The sequence below is a fragment of the Marmota flaviventris genome, chromosome 19, assembly GCF_047511675.1.
Source record: "Marmota flaviventris isolate mMarFla1 chromosome 19, mMarFla1.hap1, whole genome shotgun sequence".
Lineage (NCBI taxonomy): Eukaryota > Metazoa > Chordata > Mammalia > Rodentia > Sciuridae > Marmota > Marmota flaviventris.
In genome coordinates this window covers 12,897,759-12,919,874 of record NC_092516.1, presented here as the reverse complement: position 1 = coordinate 12,919,874, position 22,116 = coordinate 12,897,759, and the positions used below count along the sequence as shown (strand labels likewise).

At 42.6% G+C, this 22,116-nt stretch overlaps 2 protein-coding genes across 2 annotated transcripts; both read left to right on the top strand.

Moving 5' to 3' along the window:
• The first annotated feature begins 472 nt into the window (after positions 1-472).
• Arl6ip1 (ARL6 interacting reticulophagy regulator 1) lies at positions 473-9,720 on the top strand. Its single transcript, XM_027940708.2, has 6 exons — positions 473-605; positions 2,931-3,064; positions 3,517-3,636; positions 6,716-6,833; positions 7,291-7,375; positions 8,001-9,720. Exons 1-6 carry the CDS (start codon positions 570-572, stop codon positions 8,117-8,119), a joined length of 612 nt encoding a protein of 203 aa, XP_027796509.1. The 5' UTR covers positions 473-569; the 3' UTR covers positions 8,120-9,720.
• Positions 9,721-15,303: 5,583 nt separating this feature from the next.
• Rps15a (ribosomal protein S15a) lies at positions 15,304-20,926 on the top strand. Its single transcript, XM_027940775.2, has 5 exons — positions 15,304-15,394; positions 16,759-16,896; positions 17,423-17,502; positions 19,653-19,738; positions 20,784-20,926. Exons 2-5 carry the CDS (start codon positions 16,764-16,766, stop codon positions 20,875-20,877), a joined length of 393 nt encoding a protein of 130 aa, XP_027796576.1. The 5' UTR covers positions 15,304-15,394; positions 16,759-16,763; the 3' UTR covers positions 20,878-20,926.
• The last annotated feature ends 1,190 nt before the right edge of the window (positions 20,927-22,116 follow it).

Below are 22,116 nucleotides of genomic sequence, written 5' to 3'. Positions count from 1 at the left end.
GGCTAAGGGCTTGGCCAGGCCGGTCAGTGCAGGGAGGACGAGGGACACCCGGTTGATGGGGACCCCAGCCCAGGGGAGGGTTGTCACGTGTTCATTTCTCTTGCGACTGACACTGCGCAGCAGCACAATTCTTCGACTTATCGGTTTTCTATAGAGGAAACTTAGCTGCATTGGGATCCAATAAAAATAGGTGCTGAGAGCTACCGCGGCGGCCAACCCCGGAGAGACGGAGACCAGACCGCCCCAGCGGCAGTTGAACGGCTTCCGGCAGCCCTGAGCGGGCATGCTGATTGGTCAGCCCGTGTCCCCACCCCCTCAACCCGGCGCGGCCTCTCTCTCCTTTGACCCTGATTTCAAGCCATGCGCTGAGCAGCGGTTGGTCTGTCCTCCTTTGAGCCTGAGCTTGATTCGTCCAATGAGGAGCGAGCCTCGCGAAGGCTGTCGGGAAAAGAGCCCGACCTATATAAGGGGCCTACGGGGCGTTCCCTCGCGCTCCAGTCGCGGTGCGGGTATCCGGGAAAGGTACCTGGAGGGTGCCTTGTGCTCGTTGAGACTGCACCTCAGGGACGATGGCGGAGGGAGATAATCGCAGCACCAACCTGCTGGTGAGTCCCCGCGGCCTGTCCGGAGGGAACCGACCCGGGCTTCCGGATTATCGCGGGGCTCAGCGGGGCGGGCCCAGCCCTCGGCCCCCAGTTCCCAGGACAGGCGACGACGCCGGACCCCCGGGCTGCTTCGGTAGCTCCTGCGTGGCGGTCCGCAGTCGTGTGGACCCCCAGTCTCCTCTGGGGAGGTGCGGGGCCGGGCGAGAAGGTCGCGTGATTAGCCACCGCGAATGGGGTTTGAGGAGGAAGTGGAGAAAGGGGCTGTGGCGGAGAAGCCTGGGGTACCGGGGGGCGGAGGGCCGCCAGGGGCCTGGGAGCGCTGTCGGGGCCGGGCCCCAGCCATGTCCGGTTCCTTCCTCCTGTTGGGCCGTAACCTAATGTTCTGTTCCCCCTAAAACTTGGGCAAGGGTGGAGGGTGAAAGGGCTGCTGCCGAGAATTTGTTGGAGCTGGCATAACTTAAAACGGCAGAGAGGCTGCGAGCTCGCTGCAGAGAGCTCCAAGTGGGGTCCAGCCGAAAGGACAATGGCAGGTCTCGGCATTTTCCCGGAGGTTGGAAGTCTGGGGGCACTGAACGACTGGGGACGATTTTAGAATAGTAACCAGGAATGCGAAAAAACTGCGTGAGGTAGTGACAAATTTAATTCCTTCCTAATTTAATGAATTTGCACTATCTCGGCAAAAACGAGAGACAGCCTTACATTATCTCCATTGCCCTTCCCCAAGGAAAGACAGGCCACACGCCAGAAATGAAGAGGAGACAGTTTGACTTTTGTACTTAAAGAACCCAAATGCCGACAGATTAAGTGACTTAACAGGGTCATCTTGATTGTGCATGATTTTCATTTTGCATTCGGTTTTTTGAAAGACATGGACAGCCCCCACACCCTTCCCCCCCCCCCCCCTTACACACACACACACACACACACCTTCTGTATGGTTAGTCACCAGCATGGTTCCTTTTAAGAGGATTAATTGAGGCGCAAGGAAATCACCCAAGTTCTATTGAAATGGGATTCGGAACTCAACCACTCCTTTCAGCAAAGCAGTTTAATTTTAAAAAGGGCAAGGCCTTGGTTCTTGATCTCCTAGATTCAGATCTGCTTATCTCTAGGCATCTTGGTTTCCCCTTCTATAAAATAGGGATTGTTAGCAACACCTTCCTTTTAGAATTTTTGGGGGATTAACTGGAATATAAGCTATAAAATGCTTAGTTTCTATTTCTTATAATCTATTTAACTATTATTAAGTGTGGGATATACAGAAATTCTGGGGTCACCTTGGTGATTGTGGCGCTGATAAGTGTTTTTATTAAGATTAACCGACATTATCCTATTTATGTATTTTTCAGTGGTAAGTATGTAGGGACTCTTGGGAGTGTGGTTTTTGTTTTTATTTTGACGCTGGAAATTGAACCCAGAGGCACTCTACCACTACATCCCCAGCCCTTTTCATTTATTGCCTTGAGACAGGGTCTCACTAAGTTACCCAGGCTGTCCTCCAGCTTCAGATCCTCCTGCCTCAGTACCCCCATGTGAGTAGCTGGGATTATAGGCATTTGCCACTTCCCCAGCTGGCACTTTGGTTTCTTGTCATTTTTTTCTTCCTTTACCAAAGTCAGTGTAAGGGCTTTTGTCACATTAGCTCATCTTAGAGGTCTGGTTTTGGCTATCAGATTTGCAGAGCAATCTGAAGTCTAACCAAAATGACCTCATACATGATAAGAGAAACAGTACTGAGGAGATTTTGAGCTTGAAGTGCCACACGTAATTTAGTGGAAGTAGTTTTCCTTAATTGTGCAATGAATGCCAACATCTAAGTGATTCCATTACACAAAGAGCTATTTAGAGATTGAATGCTGTTCAGGGAAAGGCTTTCCTAATGGATTTAGAAATAAGGAGTTTAAATCAATGAAATGACAAAAACAACAGATCAATTTTAATCACCTGAAATGAACAAACTTAAAGGATCTAACATTAATACAGGCACTGCCACATGATTCTGTTTATGACTTCGGTGAAATTAGTTAACCATTCAAAGCTCACATTCTTTAATTTCAAAACAAGTAATTGTCTCTCTTTGTGGAGCACTATAAGGATTATGTCCCATTATGGTTGTAAAGAGTAGGTAGCCCAATGCTTGAACTTTAAAGGATAGGGTTCTTTTCCTCCTACTGGCTTCCATCTTTGGTGCCAAAACTGCAGTTTTTCAGAAACTTCAGAAGCTTGTTTAAGATAGTGATCTGGTTAAGAAGTCTTTTACATGTCTGGTGCCTTAAAAGAAATGAACCACTTTTGTGAACCACTTTAAATGTTGGTTGTGTGTAGGCTGCAGAGACTGCGAATCTGGAAGAGCAGCTGCAAGGATGGGGAGAAATGATGCTGATGGCTGATAAAATTCTCCGATGGGAGAGAGCCTGGTTCCCACCTGCCATCATGGGTGTGGTTTCCTTGGTGTTCCTGTAAGTGAGCTATTAGATTACTAAGGGTTGTGCTTTTAGTAATAAAGGCTCAAGTAGCACATAGCTTCCACTTATGGAAGCTTTTGTAATATATAATCCGCAAAGAATGCCTTTGCTTATAAGCAGTTCATGTACTTTCCAGAATTTGTCGTACTTATGTAAACTTGGTAACTTAACACAGCTAAATAAATCAGTGACACTCAACCCCCTTTCCCTCTTAAAAAGTATTGTGAACCCCCAAAGAGCTTTAGACTTTTTATGTTTACATTAATCATTTTTCCTATGATAGGCCAAGAAGCCTCTGGAAAAACCACCTGTGAGAAAACTAAAGAGAAAACAGCAAATATGATCTTTGAGAACTTATGGACTAAATGCATAGTTAAACATTTTCAGCTAGAAATAATGGTGACTGTTATTTCTAATTTTGATTAATATTTTTCCTTTTTTAACAGGATTATCTATTATCTAGATCCATCTGTTCTCTCCGGTGTTTCCTGTTTTGTTATGTATTTGTGCTTGGCTGACTACCTTGTTCCCATTCTAGCACCTAGAATTTTTGGCTCCAATAAATGGTAGGTGGCATAATTTGGCAGTCTCATTTCTGAGGAGCTACTGAACCCGGTGGCTGTGATTAGTATGCTGTAACTAAGTACAGACAGTTCTCTAACCATCAGACACCAAGGGGTTAGATTTATTGCTTTTATGTGAAGAATCTCTTAGCCAATTTTAGATATAAATCATGAATTTCCAGGACATATCTCTGTGGGTTTGGGGTTTTTCGTTTGTATTCATGTGTTTGGGGGTGGGTACTAAGGATCGAACACAGGACCTTGACAAGCTAGGCAAATTCTCTACCATTGAGCCACATCTCCATCCCTTTTTTAAGTTTTTGAGACAGGGTCTCCCTAAGTTACCCAGGCTAGCCTCAAACTTAGGATCCTCCTGCTTCACCCTCTTAAGTAGCTGGGAATCACAGGTAAGCGCCACTGCACCCAGTAGTTCTGTAGTTCTTTTATAGGTGATTATTTGTTCTGACTTTTTTTTTTTTTTTCCCCATTCTAGACTTTATTAAAGTGAGTTTTTTTGTTTTTAAATGGATAATATTTTAACAAAGGATTATAAAACTTGAGGTTTATATAAAAGTCACATATTTATATTTACATTAATATTTAATATAATTTCACAAACTATATTCAAATCAATACAAAAGCAGTAAATGGGAGATTTCTATCCACATTGATTTAGCAACATTTAATTAAGTGTCTACTATGTTACGCACTGTTTTAAGTGCTGTGAGATATTTTGATCTTGTGCTTAAGGCTGAGATATTGGGACACTGGAGGGGCATTGAGGCAGTGCAGTGGTAGTTAGCTAAATGCACACTAAGGACTTCAGGATAGATTTAAGCTATATCTGCAAATAGGTATGATTATATCAATAGCCAAGACTAGTATTGAAACTATTTTAACTTCCCTTTAGAATGTTGAATTTCTCACTTTTGATCCAAATAATGAGCCAAATTACATTTTTAATAGATTTTTTAACCAGTTACCATTCCTTCTTAGTTGTTTATTTTAATGTAATTAGTAATCTACAAAAATTTATGAAAATGAGAATTTTAAGTATGTGCCTTATGAATTTTTAATAGCTGTGAATTTTGGGGAGTTTGCTTAAATTCTGGGATGAGTATGTTGCATATTTCTGTGAAGATGTTTTCCTTACAGAATGGATTAGCTTTGGAACTGTCCCTTGAATTATTTTTTACCTGAATTAATACTGTTGGTTTTGAGACAAGTTGGTAACCATACAGTATAACAGACTTTACAAAGGCAGTCAATCACTGACCTTGACTTTATTAGCTAAATGACATTCTAATCTGCAATTCATGATTCCCAGAGGAAAGCTTTCAAATATAAACACTGATAGTGTTTCAAATATAAACACTGATAGATTATAGGGTTGTGCCACCACATCCAGCTGGAACTCAATTGTTGATAGCAAATGTTAGTTTTTGATTTTACCAGAATGATCTTATGGGGAAAAAACACTGTTGCATAGTCGAAATCTAATCTAGACCAGGAGCAACATACAAGGTCTACTTGTATACAAGAAGTCCTAGGCTCAGTAGGAATCCTCCTGCTTTATCTGATGCTGCAGTTTTCCTGGGATGAGGAGTAGAGGAGAGAAGGCAGTGCACTCCTCAGTGCAGGCCTTAATAGTTGTCACTGTGTCATGTAGCAAAGACAGTCCAGAGACAATTGTTTATTTTTTATCAGAAACAAGATAAATGGGACTGTCTCAGAGGGTCTTTTAAAATTTAAAAAAAAATTTTTTTTTGTAGTTGTAGAGGGACAGAATACCTTGATTTTACTTGTATTTTTATGTGGTGTTGAGGATCGAACCCAGTGCCTCACATGTGCTAGCGAGCGCTCTGACACTGAGCCCCAGCCCCGTGTTTTTGAATTTTTACTACTATTGTTTGATGCTTGTATTGTCCCTTACTGAGACTAAAGTGTAAAGAATTTGGATTTGAGCTAGGCATGGTAGCATATGCCTATGATCTCACTTGGGAGTCTGAGACAGGAAGATCCCTAAGTGCAAGGCCAGGGTAGTCAATTTATAAGACCCTGTCTCAAAAATAAAGTGAAAAGGGCTGCAGATGTAGCTTAGTGGCAGAGCATCCCTAGGGTTAACTGTGCTCACCCCCCCCCCCCCAAAAAAAAAAGGATTGAACTGTTTATTGCTATCTTGGCATCAAATGTATGAAGCCCAGTTGGGGTTATTAAGCCTTGAATATTTACCATCTTGCTGCAGAGTGCTCAAATACAGCTATTTGGTGGGAGTGTGATGGGCTACAATGCAGAATGTATTAGGACCTGAAAAATAATATAGGACTAGAGTCAAATTTTTACTGAATTCTACATGGCCTTGTATAAGTCACGATTTTTTTTTTTTTTTTTGGTAACAGGGATTGAACTCAGGGGCACTCGACCACTGAGCCACATCTCCAGCCCTATTTTGTATTTTATTTAGACACAGGGTCCCACTGAGTTGCTTAGTGCCTTGCTTTTGCTGAGGGTGGCTTTGAACTCCCGATCCTCCTGCCTCAGCCTCTCCAGCTACTGGAATGACAAGCATGTGCCAGGTGGCGCTTGGCGTCATGAATCTTTTGTTACCGTCATTAACCAAATGAGGCTTTAGAAAGTGTAGCTTGCTATTAATCTACACACACACACAAGCTTCTTTATATAAAATTTATTCCTATACTATAAAAGGTGTCTTAAAGATAGGTGCAGTAACTTTTTAAACTTCATAAGATAATAGTAAACCATTATATTTTTGTTTTATTTTGGACTGACTTTTTTTTTTATGATACCAAGGACTGAATCCAGGGTCACTCTTCTGTGGAGCTATATACATCCACAGACTTGATTGTGTTTTTAATTTTGAGACAGGCATTTGCTGAGTTCCCCAGATTGGCCTCAAATTTGTGATCCTCTTTCTTCAGCCTCCCAAGATTACAAGGCATATGCCCCTGTGCCGAGCTATTTCAGCCTTCTTTAGAAGATAACTCTTTACATGTAAAAGGACAGTGTATTTCTGTCTGCTGTAGAGATTTGCTTATAACAAAAAGGAAAATTGTTTTTCTAGGACCACTGAACAACAACAAAGATTCCATGAAATTTGCAGCAATCTAGTGAAGACCCGACGCAGAGCTGTGGGCTGGTGGAAGCGCCTCTTTACATTAAAGGAAGAAAAGCCTAAAATGGTGATTTTTTTTTTTACTTTGTCTTTTCAAGATTGAGTTAATTTTGATATCTTTGCAATCTAATGATAGAGATGGCCTTTGGTTTTAATAGTTATAGTTGAATATTACTCCATTTGGATAACTCCTTAGTACATTCATCAATGTGTGTGTGTATTAGGCTGAATCAGTGAGAGTTAAAAAGTATATTTTGCACTTAATTTTTTGTTCTAATAGGGCAAAATTTTTCTTTCTTTTACCAAAGTAAAAGAAATATACCTAGAAAACATCTGTTTGCTTACCTCTGTCAGCTTAAGGCTAAAATTCTTTTTCTAATCTTTGAAAGAAACTTATTTGATAAAAGTTACATGTATGTGCACAAAGTGTTAAGTTTTGATACATGTGCATATTGTGGAATGGTGAAACAGACTCTTAGAGTTGGACTTTGGAGTTGATCAATTCTTGTTGTTTTCATTGCTAGTACTTCATGACCATGATCATTTCTCTTGCTGCGGTTGCTTGGATTGGACAGCAAGTCCACAATCTGTTTCTCACCTACCTGATAGGTAAGTCTTCAAAGAAAAACTAGAGGCACATCCTGGTCAGGGAAGTCTACCTGTAGCTTAGTCAATAAACAGACACGTGGATGCTTATCCAAGTTTAAGGCACTGACCAAAGGACTGTGGGTGTACAGAAAGGTGATAAGCCGAGCCCAGTGGGGTACACCTGTAGTCCTAGCTACTTGGGAGGCTGGGGTAGAAGAATTCCAAGTTCAAGGCCAGACTGGGTTCTTAGCAAAAATGAAAGGAGGAGGCTGGATCTCAAAGGTAGAGGACCTGCATCCAGTCTCCAGTAAGAAAACAACAACAAAAAGTGACTAAGATTCAGGTCCTCCCTCTCAGGGAATTTATCATCAGGGGAAGTAAAGACAAAACCTTAATTACCAAGGTAGAAAGTAGTGTACAAAATAAAAGCAAAAGAAGAAGAAAGCAGTGTACAAAAGATAAAAATAAACTGAGGTGGGGAGAACATCATGGCAGAAGTTTCTGGGTTAAATCCCAATGGAAGTAATGGATTTCGTATTGCTTCTTTCCATTCAGGGGGTCTGACAGTCTGGGGATCTGCCTTCTTTAAAATATTTAGGGAAAGTAATTGCTGCCTCCTTAATTTTGTTTGCTTATTTATTTTAAGTGACTTTCTTATTGTTGCTTCCTGGACTAAACCAACATGGAATCATTTCGAAGTACATTGGAATGGCCAAAAGGGAGATAAACAAGCTTCTCAAACAAAAAGAAAAGAAAAATGAATAATGCATCTATCTGCTTTCAATTCCTGTGTTAATGGAGTCTGCATCACCCCTGGGAACAGTTGCTACTATGCTGTCTGGATACGAAAATGTTACAGAAGTAGCTCTAGCTCCGCCTCACTCTGCCCTTAGTTGATAGAAATTCACACTTGCCAGGTAAGGCTTTGCGCACAGTGTCTTTGAGTCAGGTATAGCTGGGCACATTTTCATCAGTTGACCTTAAGTGGACAACTCATTAGTGAGTATGACTCGTCTTGATTTTTCTCACACAGGGTTAATTGAATTTTTACTTTTGATGACTTCCTTTAAAATAACAGTGGTGATTTTTTACTTTTTAGTATGATTAACAGTGTTGACATTTGTTCTAGCTACTGCAAGGTAGTGGTCTGTGGCTATAAAAAGCTGAATCTACTGTCTGCTTCCACAGTCTACTTTAAAAAACTGTCTGGCTTCATGAATATATATAGAGACCAAGTTTACTACTTCTGATGAAGAGACCAATTAAGATTCGTTCCTTGTGCTGGTTTTTTGTTTGTTTTTTACCATGGGAGAAGAATCCCCATGGAATAAAATGAAATTAATTCCATGCCCTAGTTTGTATAGGTTTCAAACTCCCTTGTGCAAAACTTAGCCATTTCTAGGAAACATTGATTCTTTGTTCCACAGGGAATCTGACAGGCTTAGAGCTCTTGTTCTCTGCACTACTTCAAGTTAGTAAACCCTTAAGCCTTTTTAACAGCAGACTTCTAAAAGACTGTATTTAGGATTTTCAGCATACTTAGCATTTCAGGTTTTCAGCTGACCTAAGTACACAGTAGGTCAAGACCTGTGTCTGTGACCTTTACTCCATGACCAGCTAAACAAAGACAAGTGTGCCGGTGTTGAATGAAAATTCATTGCAGTAGAGAAAAAAATAATCTGATTCTTAAGACCAGAGAAAGCCTTCAAGGGTAAGCCTCAAAATTCCATTCTTTGGTAATAATGGCCATTACTTGGTCCCCCTCAGTTTGGCATTGAAGAGAGTTCTACACTGATGACTTTTTTTTTTCTCAATATTTCTTTGAAAAATTCAAGGGCTGTTGGTGACAGCAGACATGTAGTGATAGCTGGTCTCTGGTCTATGTAGACCTTGTGACTCTTTGGAAAGCTTATCATTCTTTCCTTCTCAGTAGCTAGAAATTTAGAGTAGTTAACACCTGTAGGAATAAACCTTTGAGGGCCAAAAAATGTGACATATTTGGGAACAATTCTTAAGCTGATGAACTAGCTGTAAGATAGTTTGTGAATTTATTGCACTGATGCTGTAACCCTGTACCTTCTGGTGCATCTGCTCCTGAGTAAGTGTTGTTCTCTCCCATCTTTCTCGTTGTAAACAGTGGCACCCGTTGTAGTATATGTTTGATTTTCTTTTTTAATGTTTCATATGACAACTACCTTAATTTTACACGTGTTTCCTCATTGTAAATAAGCCTGTTTTCTTATCTGGATTTTTTTTGTGTGAATACGTGTTCTACCAATTAACTACTTTAGCAGTTTTAATCCTGTATTATTTCTTCTACTTTGTTTTGTGTAAAGGGGAAGAATAAAAGTTTTAAAAAGCTGGAACCTCTTCCGTAGTCTCATTTTTTTCTTTTGTTGTTTGTTTTTGTACCGGGGATTGAACCCAGGGGCACTTAACCACCAAGCCACATCCCCAGTCCTTTTCTGTATTTTATGTAGAGAGAGGGTCTCACTGAGTTGCTTAGGGACTTGCTAAGTTGCTGAGGCTGGGTTTGAACTCGCAATCCTCCTGCCTCGGCCCCCCTAGCCACAGGGATTATAGGCATGTGCCACCAGGCCTGGCTCACTTTGTTTTTAACTGAACCAACTTAGTGTTCAGGGGGATGGATTTCTGAATCCACTCTATGTGATCATTACATGGCTCTAAGATACTCTTTAAAAATAAAATAAAAGGCTTACATCCAGGCACCATGCTGTGTTAGGTGGAAGAGGAAATACAGAAAAGAGGGGCAGAGTGTGAGGGGCCAGCTGGAGGAAGGGGCAGGAATAAGGCCTGGGACCTGGCTCACTGCTTGACATACAAGAGGTGCTTGGTAAGTTATGGTTGGGTGACTTCTGTATTTTTTGGTACTGGGGATTGAACCCAAGAGCGCTTTGTCACTAAGCTATATCCCCAGTCCTTTTAATATTTTTATTTTGAAACAAGGTCTTGCCAAGTTGTGAGGCTGGCCTTGAACTTGAAATCCTCTTGCCTCAGCCTCCGAAGTAGCCTGGATTACAGCTGTACACCACCAGGCCTGACCTGTCTTCTCTTGAAACACTTTAGAATTGGACCTCAAATGTTTTACCTTTGGGTCTCACTGGCTACGCTTGGTGGGTTCTGAGAACCAGTTTGGTAGCAAATTAAGTTCTGAGCTCCTCTACCCCTGAGCAAGTATATAGATCCTTCTTTGTAGCCTTCTGAGGGTTTGGTGATGTGTAGTAAGGGACACCCCAACCCAAGGTCACCACAGGGGTTCCAATGGTCACTTGATGCTTTGAAATGCTGGCCTTGAGCCCTGGTGCTGGGGTCCTATGATTCCCAGTTCACATGGGAGGAGATTTGGAATGAACCTCCCAAGAGGGAGGTTTTCCTGGGTTTTTGTTTTTGGTTTATTCTTGGTTCATGGTCCCCCTGAGCTTCCCTCCACCCTATATGGCTTGGAAGTTTTAAAGGGGGGAATTTCATACCAGCAGTTCATCTTCCGTATATTACCGTTTATTTCACTCTGATCATGATCAGTCCTGTTCCAAGGACTCAGCAGGTCCCAGTTTGCCTACAATAAAACCCATAAACCTGCTGGTCTTGATGACACACGCCTGTCATCCAAGCTACTGGGGAAGCTGAGGACGGAGGATCGAAAGTTCTAGGCCATAACAGCAGGACTGTCAAAAAAAAAAAAAATCACAAACTTGTAGGGAAGTTTACATAGCATTCTTTCGTTTATTTATTTATTTATTTTGTTACTGGGCACTCTACCACTGAGCAGTATCCCCAGTCCTTTTTGTTTTTTTACTTTGAGACAAGGTCTCACTAAGTTACTGAGGCTGGCCTTCACCTTGCAATTCTTTTGGGTGACCTCAGGGGCACTCAACCACTGAGCCACACCCCCTGGCATATTTTGCATTTTATTTAGACATAGGTCGCTCAGTTGCTTAGCACCTCACTTTTGTTGAGGCTGGCTTTGAACTTGTGATCCTCCTGTATCAGTCTCCTGAGCCACTGGGATTACAGGCATGAGCCACCGCGCCTGGTCTCAGCCCAATTTATTATTTTGAGACAGTCTCACTAAATTGCTGAGGCTGGCCTCAAATTTGTGATCCTTCTGCCTCAGCTTCCCAAACCACAGGGATTTCAGGAGTGTACCATTGTGCCTGGCTCCTTTAAGCTCTTGATCAATGTTAAGAATAGGGCTGTTTTGGGGATGGGGCTGGGGATGTGGCTCAAGCGGTAGCGCGCTCGCCTGGCATGCGTTCGCCCGGGTTCGATCCTCAGCACCACATACAAAGATGTTGTGTCCGCCGAAAACTAAAAAATAAATATTAAAAAAAGTTCTCTCTTAAAAAAAAAAAAAGAATAGGGCTGTTTTGGGCAACACAGCAAGACCCTATCTCAGTCAAAGGGTGTGTGTGGTGGGGGGGTTGCTATAATAAACTAAGAATACCTGTCACACAAAGCCTTTTTTTTTTTTTTTGGTACTGGGGATTGAATCCGGGGGTACTTTACCACTGAGCCACATCCCCAGCCCTTTTTATTTTTGAGATAGGTCTTGCTAAGTTGCTTAGGGCCTCGCTAAATTGGTTCAACTGGTCTTGAACTTGTGATCCTCCTGCCTCAGCCTCTGGAGTTGCAGAGATTACAGGCATGTGTCACTTGCCTGGCTCCATGATCCTTTTTTACCAAGTAATTTTCACTAGTATTTTAGACAAATAACCTCTTCTTTGCTTTGACTTTTTAAACAAAAGCTAATTTTATGATTGAATCCATTTAAGCTGCCTGCAATAGCACAAACTCAGCAACTCAGAGAGGCCCTAAGCAGCTAAGTGGAATGCTATCTCAAAGTAAAAAATAAAAAGGGCGGGGGATGTGGTTCCATGGTTGCATGCTTGCCTAGCATGCATGAGACCCTGGGTTTGATCCCCAGCACCACAAAAACAAGAACCACCACCAAAAAAAAAAAAAAAAAAAAAAATTAAAGCACTTAAGAAAAGCACTTGGTGGCAGTCACAGATTGGTAATACCCTCCTGACACAGATCAAGTAGCATTTGACAATTCCCTAGGTCACTTCTATGTGTGGAGCTGGGTGTGGTGGTGTATTTCTGTAATCCCAGCCACTCAGGAGGCTGAGGCAAGAAGATCACAAATTCAAGGCCACCCTCAGCAATTTAGCAAGGCCCTCTCAAAAAACAAAGGTTTGGGGATGTGGCTCTATTGTGAGTGCCCCTGAATTCAATCCCCAGTACCAAAAAAAAAAAAAAAAAAAAAAAGAGTGTGGGGGGCAGTAGACATTCTAGGATTATGACAATACCCCCTCCCTTTTATTGAGACAGGGTCTTGCTGTGTTGCTCTAAACAGCCTCATTCTTAACATTGATCAAGAGTTAGAAGAGGCCACGCAGAGTGGTACTCCTGAAATCCCTATGGCTTAGGAAGGTGAGGCAGGAGGATCTCTCCTACAACAATCCAAATCTCTAAAGGGTTGAAACTGATAGTTTTGTTCCCACCCCGCCCCCGCCCCCACCCCCCAGCACCTGCTACAACACCTGGCACATGGCAGGTACTCATGAGATGTTTGTTGAATGAATAAATGAAAGCAGTACATGGAGGGTGGATGTGCTAGTATTCTACTTGTGTTAAGGCTCTTGAAGGAAAATGATTTTGTTCCCTTAATTTCTCAACTGTTGCTAAGGCCCTCAGTTACAGTAAAGTGCAGTTTTAGTAAAACAAGTCATCAATGTATATGGAACTAGTATGAAAAAAGAATTTTCACTTAAAAAGCAAATGGTCCTTCTGTAACAAAATATAACCAGGGAATGCTAAATCCCTGCGACATAGGAACCGGAAGCTTTGTTTTTGTCAAAGTTTGCTTATAATCTGAGACATGGTGGCTGCGAATGTGGTGGACTGAGACAGGGTAGAATAACTGCAGGGAGTAGAGTCACTCCCTGCTATGAATTCTGTCATTTATCCTCCTGGGAGCCTCAAGTATCATCCCCACTTTACAGAAGGGGAAACGGATTTGCTTATTCACTTATTCATCTACTGTGTATCGAGGGCTTCCTGTGTGCCAGGTACTTATCTAGAAGTTGGGAATATAGCGGTGAAATCTCTGCTTGCTTGGAACCCGATGGTCCAGGGCTGGGAGACTGACATAGTTATATACTTCCAATGTTTCAAGTGGAAAGCGCTACGGAGAAACATGGAGGCGGGGCTGGGGGTGGTGGACAGGAAGAGGGCTGTGTGTGTGGTTGTATGTGGCTGAACAGAGAGCAGAGAGAAGCTGGGGACCTCTTGGCTGACTTGGGGGGAGAAATGCTCAGGCTCAGTCACAGGGAAAAGCAAAGTCAAAGGCTCTGTGGTGGAGCAAGCTTGGAGTGTTAAAAAAAAAATGCAAGCAGAGGAGATATGGGGTTGGGGGCAGGGATGAGGTTTGGTGTGTAAGGAGAGGTTTGCACCAAGTAGGACCTTATAAGCCTTGTAAGGAATTTGGATTTTACTAAGAATGACGGGGGTGGGGGAGTGCTCTTTGAGGGTGCCTGCTCTGACTTCAGTTTTAAAAGGGTTTCTGATCGCCATGTGGGAAAGACACGGTGGGCAAAGGGGAAGTTGAGGGTGGCAGCCATGAGGTAAGAGGGTTGTTGCAAATATTTTAAAAGTGAGTTAACTTAGATCGCCCAGTTCCAAGAGAAGGTGGAGCCAGAGTTCTCTTCCTCTTATTTGATCAGACTGTGGGCCCTAGGCTGTACCCAAAACTCTATGCTCTGTCCAGAGGCAAAATTGTGAGCATCTACTAAGTATGTGCTAGACTTTGTTCAAGCCCCTTACCATCACTACCTCATCTGTTCCTCGAAACAACCTTTAAGAGGCAGCTTTTATTATTAGTAGTAGTAGTACCCCCAGTCTACAACTGGGGAAGGTCCAGAAAGAATAAATGACTAACCCAAACTAGTTCTCGTCTGGGTGCAGCCAAGTGGATAAAAGCCATTGATTCAGAATTCTGGGTGTTAATTTCAAATCACTTGTGGCTCTTTTCCAAATTGTGTGTTCTGGAACTGGGAAAAAGCAGCTGGACCTCCAATAAGTAAGTTCTAAGATTTAGAGTAAAAAAGAAACTACCAACTAACAAAACATTTTAACATACACACGAGTCTCAAAAAAAGAAAAAAAAAAAAAAAAAAAAAAAAAAGGATGTGGAGGAAAGGAAGTTAAATGCCCTCCCCAGAGGCAAATGGCTTCTCTGGATTCTTAGAGGCTGCAAGCATCAAACTTCATTCTAAATGGTGGATGGTGGCGCACGCCTGTAATCCCAGACTCCGGAGCCTGACGATCACAAGTTCGAGGACAGCTTCAGCAATTTAGGGAGGCCACCCTCCACCCGCGCCGTGTGTGTGTGTGTGTGTGTGTGTGTGTGTGTGTGTGTTCGCGCTCTGAGTCACACCCCCAGCTCTTTTTCCTTTTTATGTTGAGACAGGGTTTCGCTGAGTTGCGTAGCGCCTCGCTAAATTTCCGAGACTGGCTTTGAACTTGTGATCCTCCTGCCTCAGCCTCTCGAGCCGCTGGGATTACCCGCGTGCGCCGTGCTCGGCAGCGAGACTCTATTTCAAAATGAGAAATAAAGAGGCCTGGGGATGTAGCTCAGTGGTAAAGAGCCCTTGGGTTCAACCCGCAGCACCAAATTAAAAAAAAAAAAAAGTTGTGAACTGTTATTGTAATTAAAATTAGCAAATATCCAGGGCTTTTTTTTTTTTTCAGATTCTTATTTTTGCAGAGTAAGTGCTAAAAATTCGTCGAATCTCCAATGTTTTTCTTACCTGTGCCTCTCCTCCAGGACTCACCTGGGGAGGTAGATTCTATCGATTCTCAACTGCGAATGCCTGAAGAGGCTCCGCCCCTACATCCACCTTTAACTAGCTCTATTTTTCCCTGGCGTTACTCTGAAAGTCTCGCGAGAGCTCACCCGCTTCCCATAACACTGTGCGCTCGCCCCTCCCGTCCTCTTTCCGCCATTTTTTCGTGCCGGTAAGTAACTCTCTCTGAGAGCTTCAACTCCATCCGTCGGTTATCAGAGCCATCCCGAGTCTGAGGCTAGGCTTCGATGCCCTGCGAAGACTATGGGACCCTTCTGGGCCGGGGACCCTGGCCTTGTGAGGACCTGGGCACAGTTAGAGAAGACCCTTGCCGGGCGCCCCACCCTTTGCAACCGGGGATCCCGGGCACGAGGGGTGCAGGCCACATCGCTCTGAAAACCGGAGCTTTCGACCCGCGGGAAAGGCAGTAGTCCTGGCAACCCCGGTTCGGCCTGCGGCGCTTGGTACTTCCTTTAGCGGCTGAGGCAGCGCTTTGGCTCGGGCCGGCGGGAAGCATCGGGGACGGTGGCCGGGGTGGGTCGTGCAGCTTGTTGCTGCGGGCGCTGAGCCGGGAAAGTCGCGTTCTGCCGGGATTGGCACTTTGCGGGGCACTGACCTCAGCCTTCTGTGCTTCGGGTTTCCTCGTCAGACCCTTTGGTTTTGTTGAACTTTAGGAAGCAGTTTGGATCTTCACGCTCGGCGCTTGAAACACGCTGTGGCTTCCGTACATAGGAGCTTTTGAAACTTTATTTTCAACTCCTGTACTTTTTAAAACAAGATTGTGAAATTTTCAGAGTACATATGAATCAAGTTTTAATGTGCTGTGTGATAGGTGAATAAGTTTTTGCATAATTCCATTTCCTCCTTTGCCATGGTTTTAGCAGCGCAAGGACTGACTGCAGCATTAACAAATTCAATAAAAAGTAAATATATGGAAAGAATCATTATTAGTGTGCCTGCAGTTTGTGTCCGTTGAAAGACACCATTCGTGGTGGCTTGTAATGGAAATGTTTGCCACTGTGGTACACTTGGGTTTGGGTACCTTAACCTGGTATAGGGAAATATAGGTTTTAGTGTATTTAATAGATGAACGTTAAGTAGCATTTTTGGATATGAGAAGGTTTAAAGTGAATTAACTTAAAGGACATTGTTAATAAGAGGGGTGTTGCTGATTTCAAATTTGGGAAACATTGCTTATGATTCTTGGCTTAAGTTCTCAATAGTGGGGTGTGCCTGACATTTTCTTTTGGATAGCTGGCACTTCCCGCCAATTCCGAGGGTTTATTATGTCTAATTTTATCTTTTATCATATTGTCTTCAACCATGAGTGTGCTGCATGGATTGTATTAAGAGTGGTACTTCAACACCCATATTAAATCATAGTGGGGAATTTTCCTGGGTGCCGGGAATATTGCATAGACTTAAAAAAGCTTCCTCACAAGGGGACTAGAAGGAAAAGAGTGGTACTGTGATGGCTGGATGTATATTACTGTTGGCAATTCCATTTTGTAAAACCCATTTTGTCTTCCTGAATAGCCATAATGGTGCGCATGAACGTCCTGGCTGACGCTCTCAAGAGCATCAACAATGCCGAAAAGAGAGGCAAACGCCAGGTCCTTATTAGGCCGTGCTCCAAAGTCATTGTCCGGTTTCTAACTGTGATGATGAAGCATGGTGAGTGTGTTGCCCTGTTTTGTGTCAGACTCTTTAAGGAACCAGTCCTGTAGAAATGGGGTGGGGGAATTGTTGTCAGTCACACCTGGGAAGTAATACTGTTGAATTGTGGGTCTTGGAAGAGGAGTCATTTGTACAAATGAAACTGCAGAAGAGTCATGAAGCTTGTGTCTGGGAGCTAAGTGACAAGTCTTTGCAATACCGATAGGCTCCTGAGCTTTTTCAAGAGTTCTTTGGAATGGAAAGGAAGGGTTGTTGCTTTGTGTCTTTGACACAACTAGTCTTTGGAAGTGGGAAACTGAAGGGGCAAAGGGATTGTAATCCCTTTTAGAATTGCAGGTTGGTTTCTTTTGGGTGCTGCTCCCAGAATTTTATATAGTGAAAACTTAATTCTGGTGCACATCAACTGTCATTCCATGTGAGGGAGAATACTCTAGTAGGCAAGAGCAGGAATATTAAGAGAAGCGTGAAGGTTCAAGTCTCAAATTGATGTCTTTTATTTTATATGGTTTGTTACATTCTATAGGTTACATTGGCGAATTTGAAATCATTGATGATCACAGAGCTGGGAAAATTGTTGTCAACCTCACAGGCAGGTTAAACAAGGTAAGGATTGATTTACACACTGCAGAGCCTTAAGAATTCTCTAACTTTGTAAGGGTTTTTATAAATACGAATTAGTGGTGCCATAGTCGTTCATTTCTTTCATATCACATCTAACTTTGTTCTCCGGGGTATTCGCAGTTGTCAGTTACATGTGGTATGTGAGCTGTCTGAAGAGAGATGAGGGGTGATTACTGAAACTCTAGTGGTAGTGATATTTGACTTTTGGATTCTATATTGTCCACCTCAATGGTTTGAACTTGGGTAGCTTAACTTGGCCTTTCTCTTTAGGTGATTTTTTTTTTTTTAATGCATCTTGTAACTTTGCATAAATGGGGTTCAGTGAATTGATTTAAAGGGCAATGTTCAGGCATGGGCTTCACTTGTGTCTTTGAGGTCTAGTCTGCATTTCAATTCGATTTATCATCAGTATAACCAGAGAGACCTATTTTTTAAAATTATTTTTATTAGTGCATTATAGTCATACATAATAGTGGGTTTCATTTTGAAATATTCATAAATGCACACAATTTACTTCCATATCAATCCCCAGTGCTTTCCCTCTCCTCTCCCCTGGTCCTTTCCTTTGGGTAGACCTGTTTGATTCTGATCCATATGACTTTGTGATTGGATTGGTTGCATGTATTTGGGAGCTGGTGTCAGCCAGTTAGGTAACTGAGCTGCTACTCTGCTTTCTGCATTCAGGCTCATGCATAGCTTTTGGATTTGCAAGGAGCAGGTCCTGTAGTCCAACATAGATGGGTAAAAAGAACAGGCCAAGAAATGGGTTTCCAAAGTCATGTTACCAGCAGTGGCTGGATTGGTAGGGTTATTTGATAATCCAGCTGGTTTTACAAAGTTGCTTCCTTGTATGATGAATGTGCATCATGTTAAGTAAAAACTACAGAATCTGAAGTTTTTGTGAAAGATTTGAAGAACTTTGCAAGGCTGCTTTTTGGTAATGCTGTTGAGGTGAACCCAGGGCAGCACAGGTTGTACTGCTGAGCTACATCCTCAGTCTCCCTTGCCCCCTCCCAGTTAATTAATTAATTGGTTTATTAATTAATTAATTTTGGTGGGCTATCGGGATTGAACTCAGAGACACTCAACCACTGAGCCACATCCCCAGCCCTATTTTGTATTTTATTTAGAGATAGGGTCTCACTGAGTTGCTTAGTGCCTGGCTTTTGCCGAGACTTGCTTTGAACTCACTGTCTTCCTGCCTCATCCTCCTGAGTGGCTGGGATTACAGGTATGTGCCACTGTGCCTGGCCTGTTGATTTTTTTTGACAGGGTCTTGCGGAGTTACAGAGGCCTTGAACTTGGTCCTACCTCGGCCTCCTGAGTAGTTGGAATTAAGGTGTGCGCCACCATGCCCTGCTACAAGGCTAATTTTAAGTCTATTGTTTTGTTATAGTATTAGCCATTAGAAGAACTGAAAGTAGGGTTTGAAATCACCATTCTTTCTCATTCTGACCCTCACAGTATGTTTTTGAAGTGGAAAGGAATGTCTCCTAAGTGTACTAGTGATTTATAGAGTGGATTTTGTGAACGAAGTTCTTAAGTTAGTAGATGCTTGAACATTTGTTTTAGGACTGGCATATAGTCAAGTGATTCAAGTGTCAGATGCTCTTGTTCTAGGGGATGGTTACTGTGTCCAGTAGCAAAGAAATGGAATTAATTGAAAGAACTGCTTCTTTGTGCCTTCTGTCAGAGTCAATTGGGAACATTTGCCTGAGTTCATAGGACACTGTCACTCAGAAATGAAGTAATGGCAGTACTAAGTAGCTCAGTGCCTATTCTTAGATGTTTAAATATTTTGTATTTTTAGTTTCTAGGTTCACTATTTGACCCCACAGATTCATTTCTGTGAAGTGTGAAGATTGTCTGACCCTAGTCTTACTTGACTTGGGCTCTCAGCTCTCCAGCCCCCAGGATACACACTAGCGATACTGTGCTGCCAGTATTGCTTTCCTTCTCTTTTTCATGTGGGCAGGCGTAGTCTCGCTTTGATATTTGTTAATGACATTTACATCAGATTACACAGAATAGGTTCCCATAAAATGTTGGGTTGCTTTATGTTGCTTAGTTTTTCTGTTTAGTGGTGAAAGTGTAAACAATTTAATTAAAATTTTTTTGTTGTTGTTTCCCAGTGTGGAGTGATAAGCCCCAGATTTGATGTGCAGCTCAAAGACCTGGAAAAATGGCAGAATAATCTGCTCCCGTCCCGTCAGTTTGGGTAAGTTGGTTTTCCTCAAATAGAAACATTAGTGCTATAAATCGCTGTGATGCAGCTTGGTTGCTTTTTTTTTTTTTTTTTTCTCCCAGTCAGCTTGACTTAAAAATTAGCTCAGGTGCCACGTTGCATGTGTTAGGCTTTAGGTTCTGAGACACAGTCTAGACTGACAGCAGCAGAATTAAGGTCCACTTTGATGTCTGCTTGCTGCATATAGTGCAGTTCCCATCTGTGTAACCTGTGATTGCTGGACTGGCTTCTGAATCCCGGGCTTTGAAAGAAAGCTTGAGTTGAAAATCTTTCTCATAATCCTCATTTTCCCACTTGAAAGCAATGAGAGCCTTGATTTCCTCATCTGTAAAAATGGTAATGCAGGTTGCCACCCCCAATCCAGAAATCTGAAATGCTCCAAAACCAAGAACTTTTTTGAGTATCAACATGATGCTCAAAAAAGTTTCGGTTTTTGGATTAGAGATGCTTTGAATACTACCTGACTTAATTCTGGTAAAGCTCTTCAGGATCTGAAACGGTAAATGCTGTTGTGGTTAAGAACTGAAGTCCTCTAAGTCCCCCAATTGTGTTTGTGATATGGGTGAATATGGTCTCTCTTAATGATTGTTACTGTATTGGATGTTCTTTGGAGAATTAGTTCTGTCCAGTAATGATGCTAATATGTTGCATTGGTCTCATAGTAAGCCATGGGGTAAACTCATGTCTCTTACCCAAGTGCAAAAAGTGGCAACCTTTTAAGTTAAAGGAGTTTCCTGCCTTTGCTTTTAGTTAAGCTTAAAATCTCCATGTTTGCAGAGGTCAGGGCTCTGAACGTGTAGAGATGGGGTCTCTGGATTTGGATCTTTGGTTTCAGGAGTCATGTTTGCATGCTGCTGGCCCAGATAGTCCCCAGCTTGTGTGGCAACATCAGTGCCCGTGTGGCTCACAGGGAGGCACGCTTACCCACTGGGAGGCGTTTTTCTTCTGTAGCAGAAAGCAGCTGCATGTTAACTGTTAAGCTCACCAGTCTTGTTTTTTTTTTTCCCCCACTTCATAGTTTCATTGTATTGACAACCTCTGCTGGCATCATGGACCACGAAGAAGCAAGAAGAAAACACACAGGAGGAAAAATCCTGGGATTCTTTTTCTAGGGATGTAAAATATACATATAATAAAATGCCTCGCTGGACTCTCCTTCTACTTGGTTGTTTTGAGCTTTCATGGCAGTGTACAGCTGCTGTGCTAATTGGTGAATGCTGTTTCCCTGGAGTGACCAAGATAGTCTTGCAGTTATACCATGTCATGGTTCACCTGAGAATGCTGGGATGGCCCTAGGTTATTGAATATGGGTTGAGGTTCAGGTTCTGGAGACTTAGTTTATACCCTGGAAGGACTGGTGACTTTCCTGTGGAGCTTGACAACGCATTTTATGTACTGTTGTAAATATTCCTAAAAACGTGATTATCACTTCTGACTATGTTAAGTGCTCATAAGACAGGCAGGTAAAGTCCACAGCTCCCCGACTCATCTCACAGTAAACTCTGGCATGTCAGTAACATTTTAGCTGTATATGTTAGTAAAAGAGTCGCTTTTTAAACATCTTTGGGAATGCTGAGAGGCGGGGCGTTTTTCTTCTGTAGACCTGTCACAGCATGGGGCGGGGGCTGTTGTGGCTCATTTTGTTCTGTCTGCAGTTAGTTGGCAGTAGCATCAATCTGATTTCCTTGTGTTACAGGATGGTTTCTTTGCATTTGATTTGTTAGGAAGATTTCAGGGGTAACAGATAAAACGAATTTCTGGACCTGGAGACAATTTGGACTCCTTTGCTGGAAAGTGTTTTTAAAAGAGCTCAACCACCACAGAGCAGCAGGGGAGATAGAGTAGGGCTGTGTCACCCTCTGCCCAGCCACCAGCCCAGTGCAAATTAACAAGGACCACATTAAGGCAAGGAAATTGGACCACTGAATTTTTACCAACAGTTGAAATTATAGCATGTAATTGGTCATAAAATGGGTTTTTCAATTGTGTATCTTTTTTTCTTTTTAAATATTTTTTCAGTTGGACACAATACCTTTATTTCATTTATTTTTATGTGGTGCTGAGGATTGAACCCAAGGTGTTCCACCTGCTAGGCGAGAGTTCTACTACTGAGCCATAATCCTAGCCCACGCAATTGCATATCTTTACACTGATTTACATTTATTTAATTTACTTGAATATCAAGTCAGTGCAGGCTAGACTTGATTCTGTGGGTCTGGCCAAGGAGAACTGTCCATGTGGACAGAAGTTACGTGCCAGGCATGGGGTGGAAAGAATGGGGGAGTTGACAGGCCCATTCTGTTCTTCAGTTGTCTTCTATGGGCCAGAAGATGATGGGATTGGGCTTTGTA

Bases quoted from the DNA above. Each gene is read 5' to 3' on its own strand.
- Rps15a (XM_027940775.2), top strand. From the start codon at position 16,764: ATGGTGCGCATGAACGTCCTGGCTGACGCTCTCAAGAGCATCAACAAT. The intron at 16,897-17,422 runs GTGAGTGTGTTG...TACATTCTATAG, and splicing joins AACTGTGATGATGAAGCATG to GTTACATTGGCGAATTTGAA. The intron at 19,739-20,783 runs GTAAGTTGGTTT...CCCACTTCATAG, and splicing joins CTCCCGTCCCGTCAGTTTGG to TTTCATTGTATTGACAACCT.
- Arl6ip1 (XM_027940708.2), top strand. From the start codon at position 570: ATGGCGGAGGGAGATAATCGCAGCACCAACCTGCTG. The intron at 606-2,930 runs GTGAGTCCCCGC...GGTTGTGTGTAG, and splicing joins ATCGCAGCACCAACCTGCTG to GCTGCAGAGACTGCGAATCT. The intron at 3,637-6,715 runs GTAGGTGGCATA...TTGTTTTTCTAG, and splicing joins ATTTTTGGCTCCAATAAATG to GACCACTGAACAACAACAAA.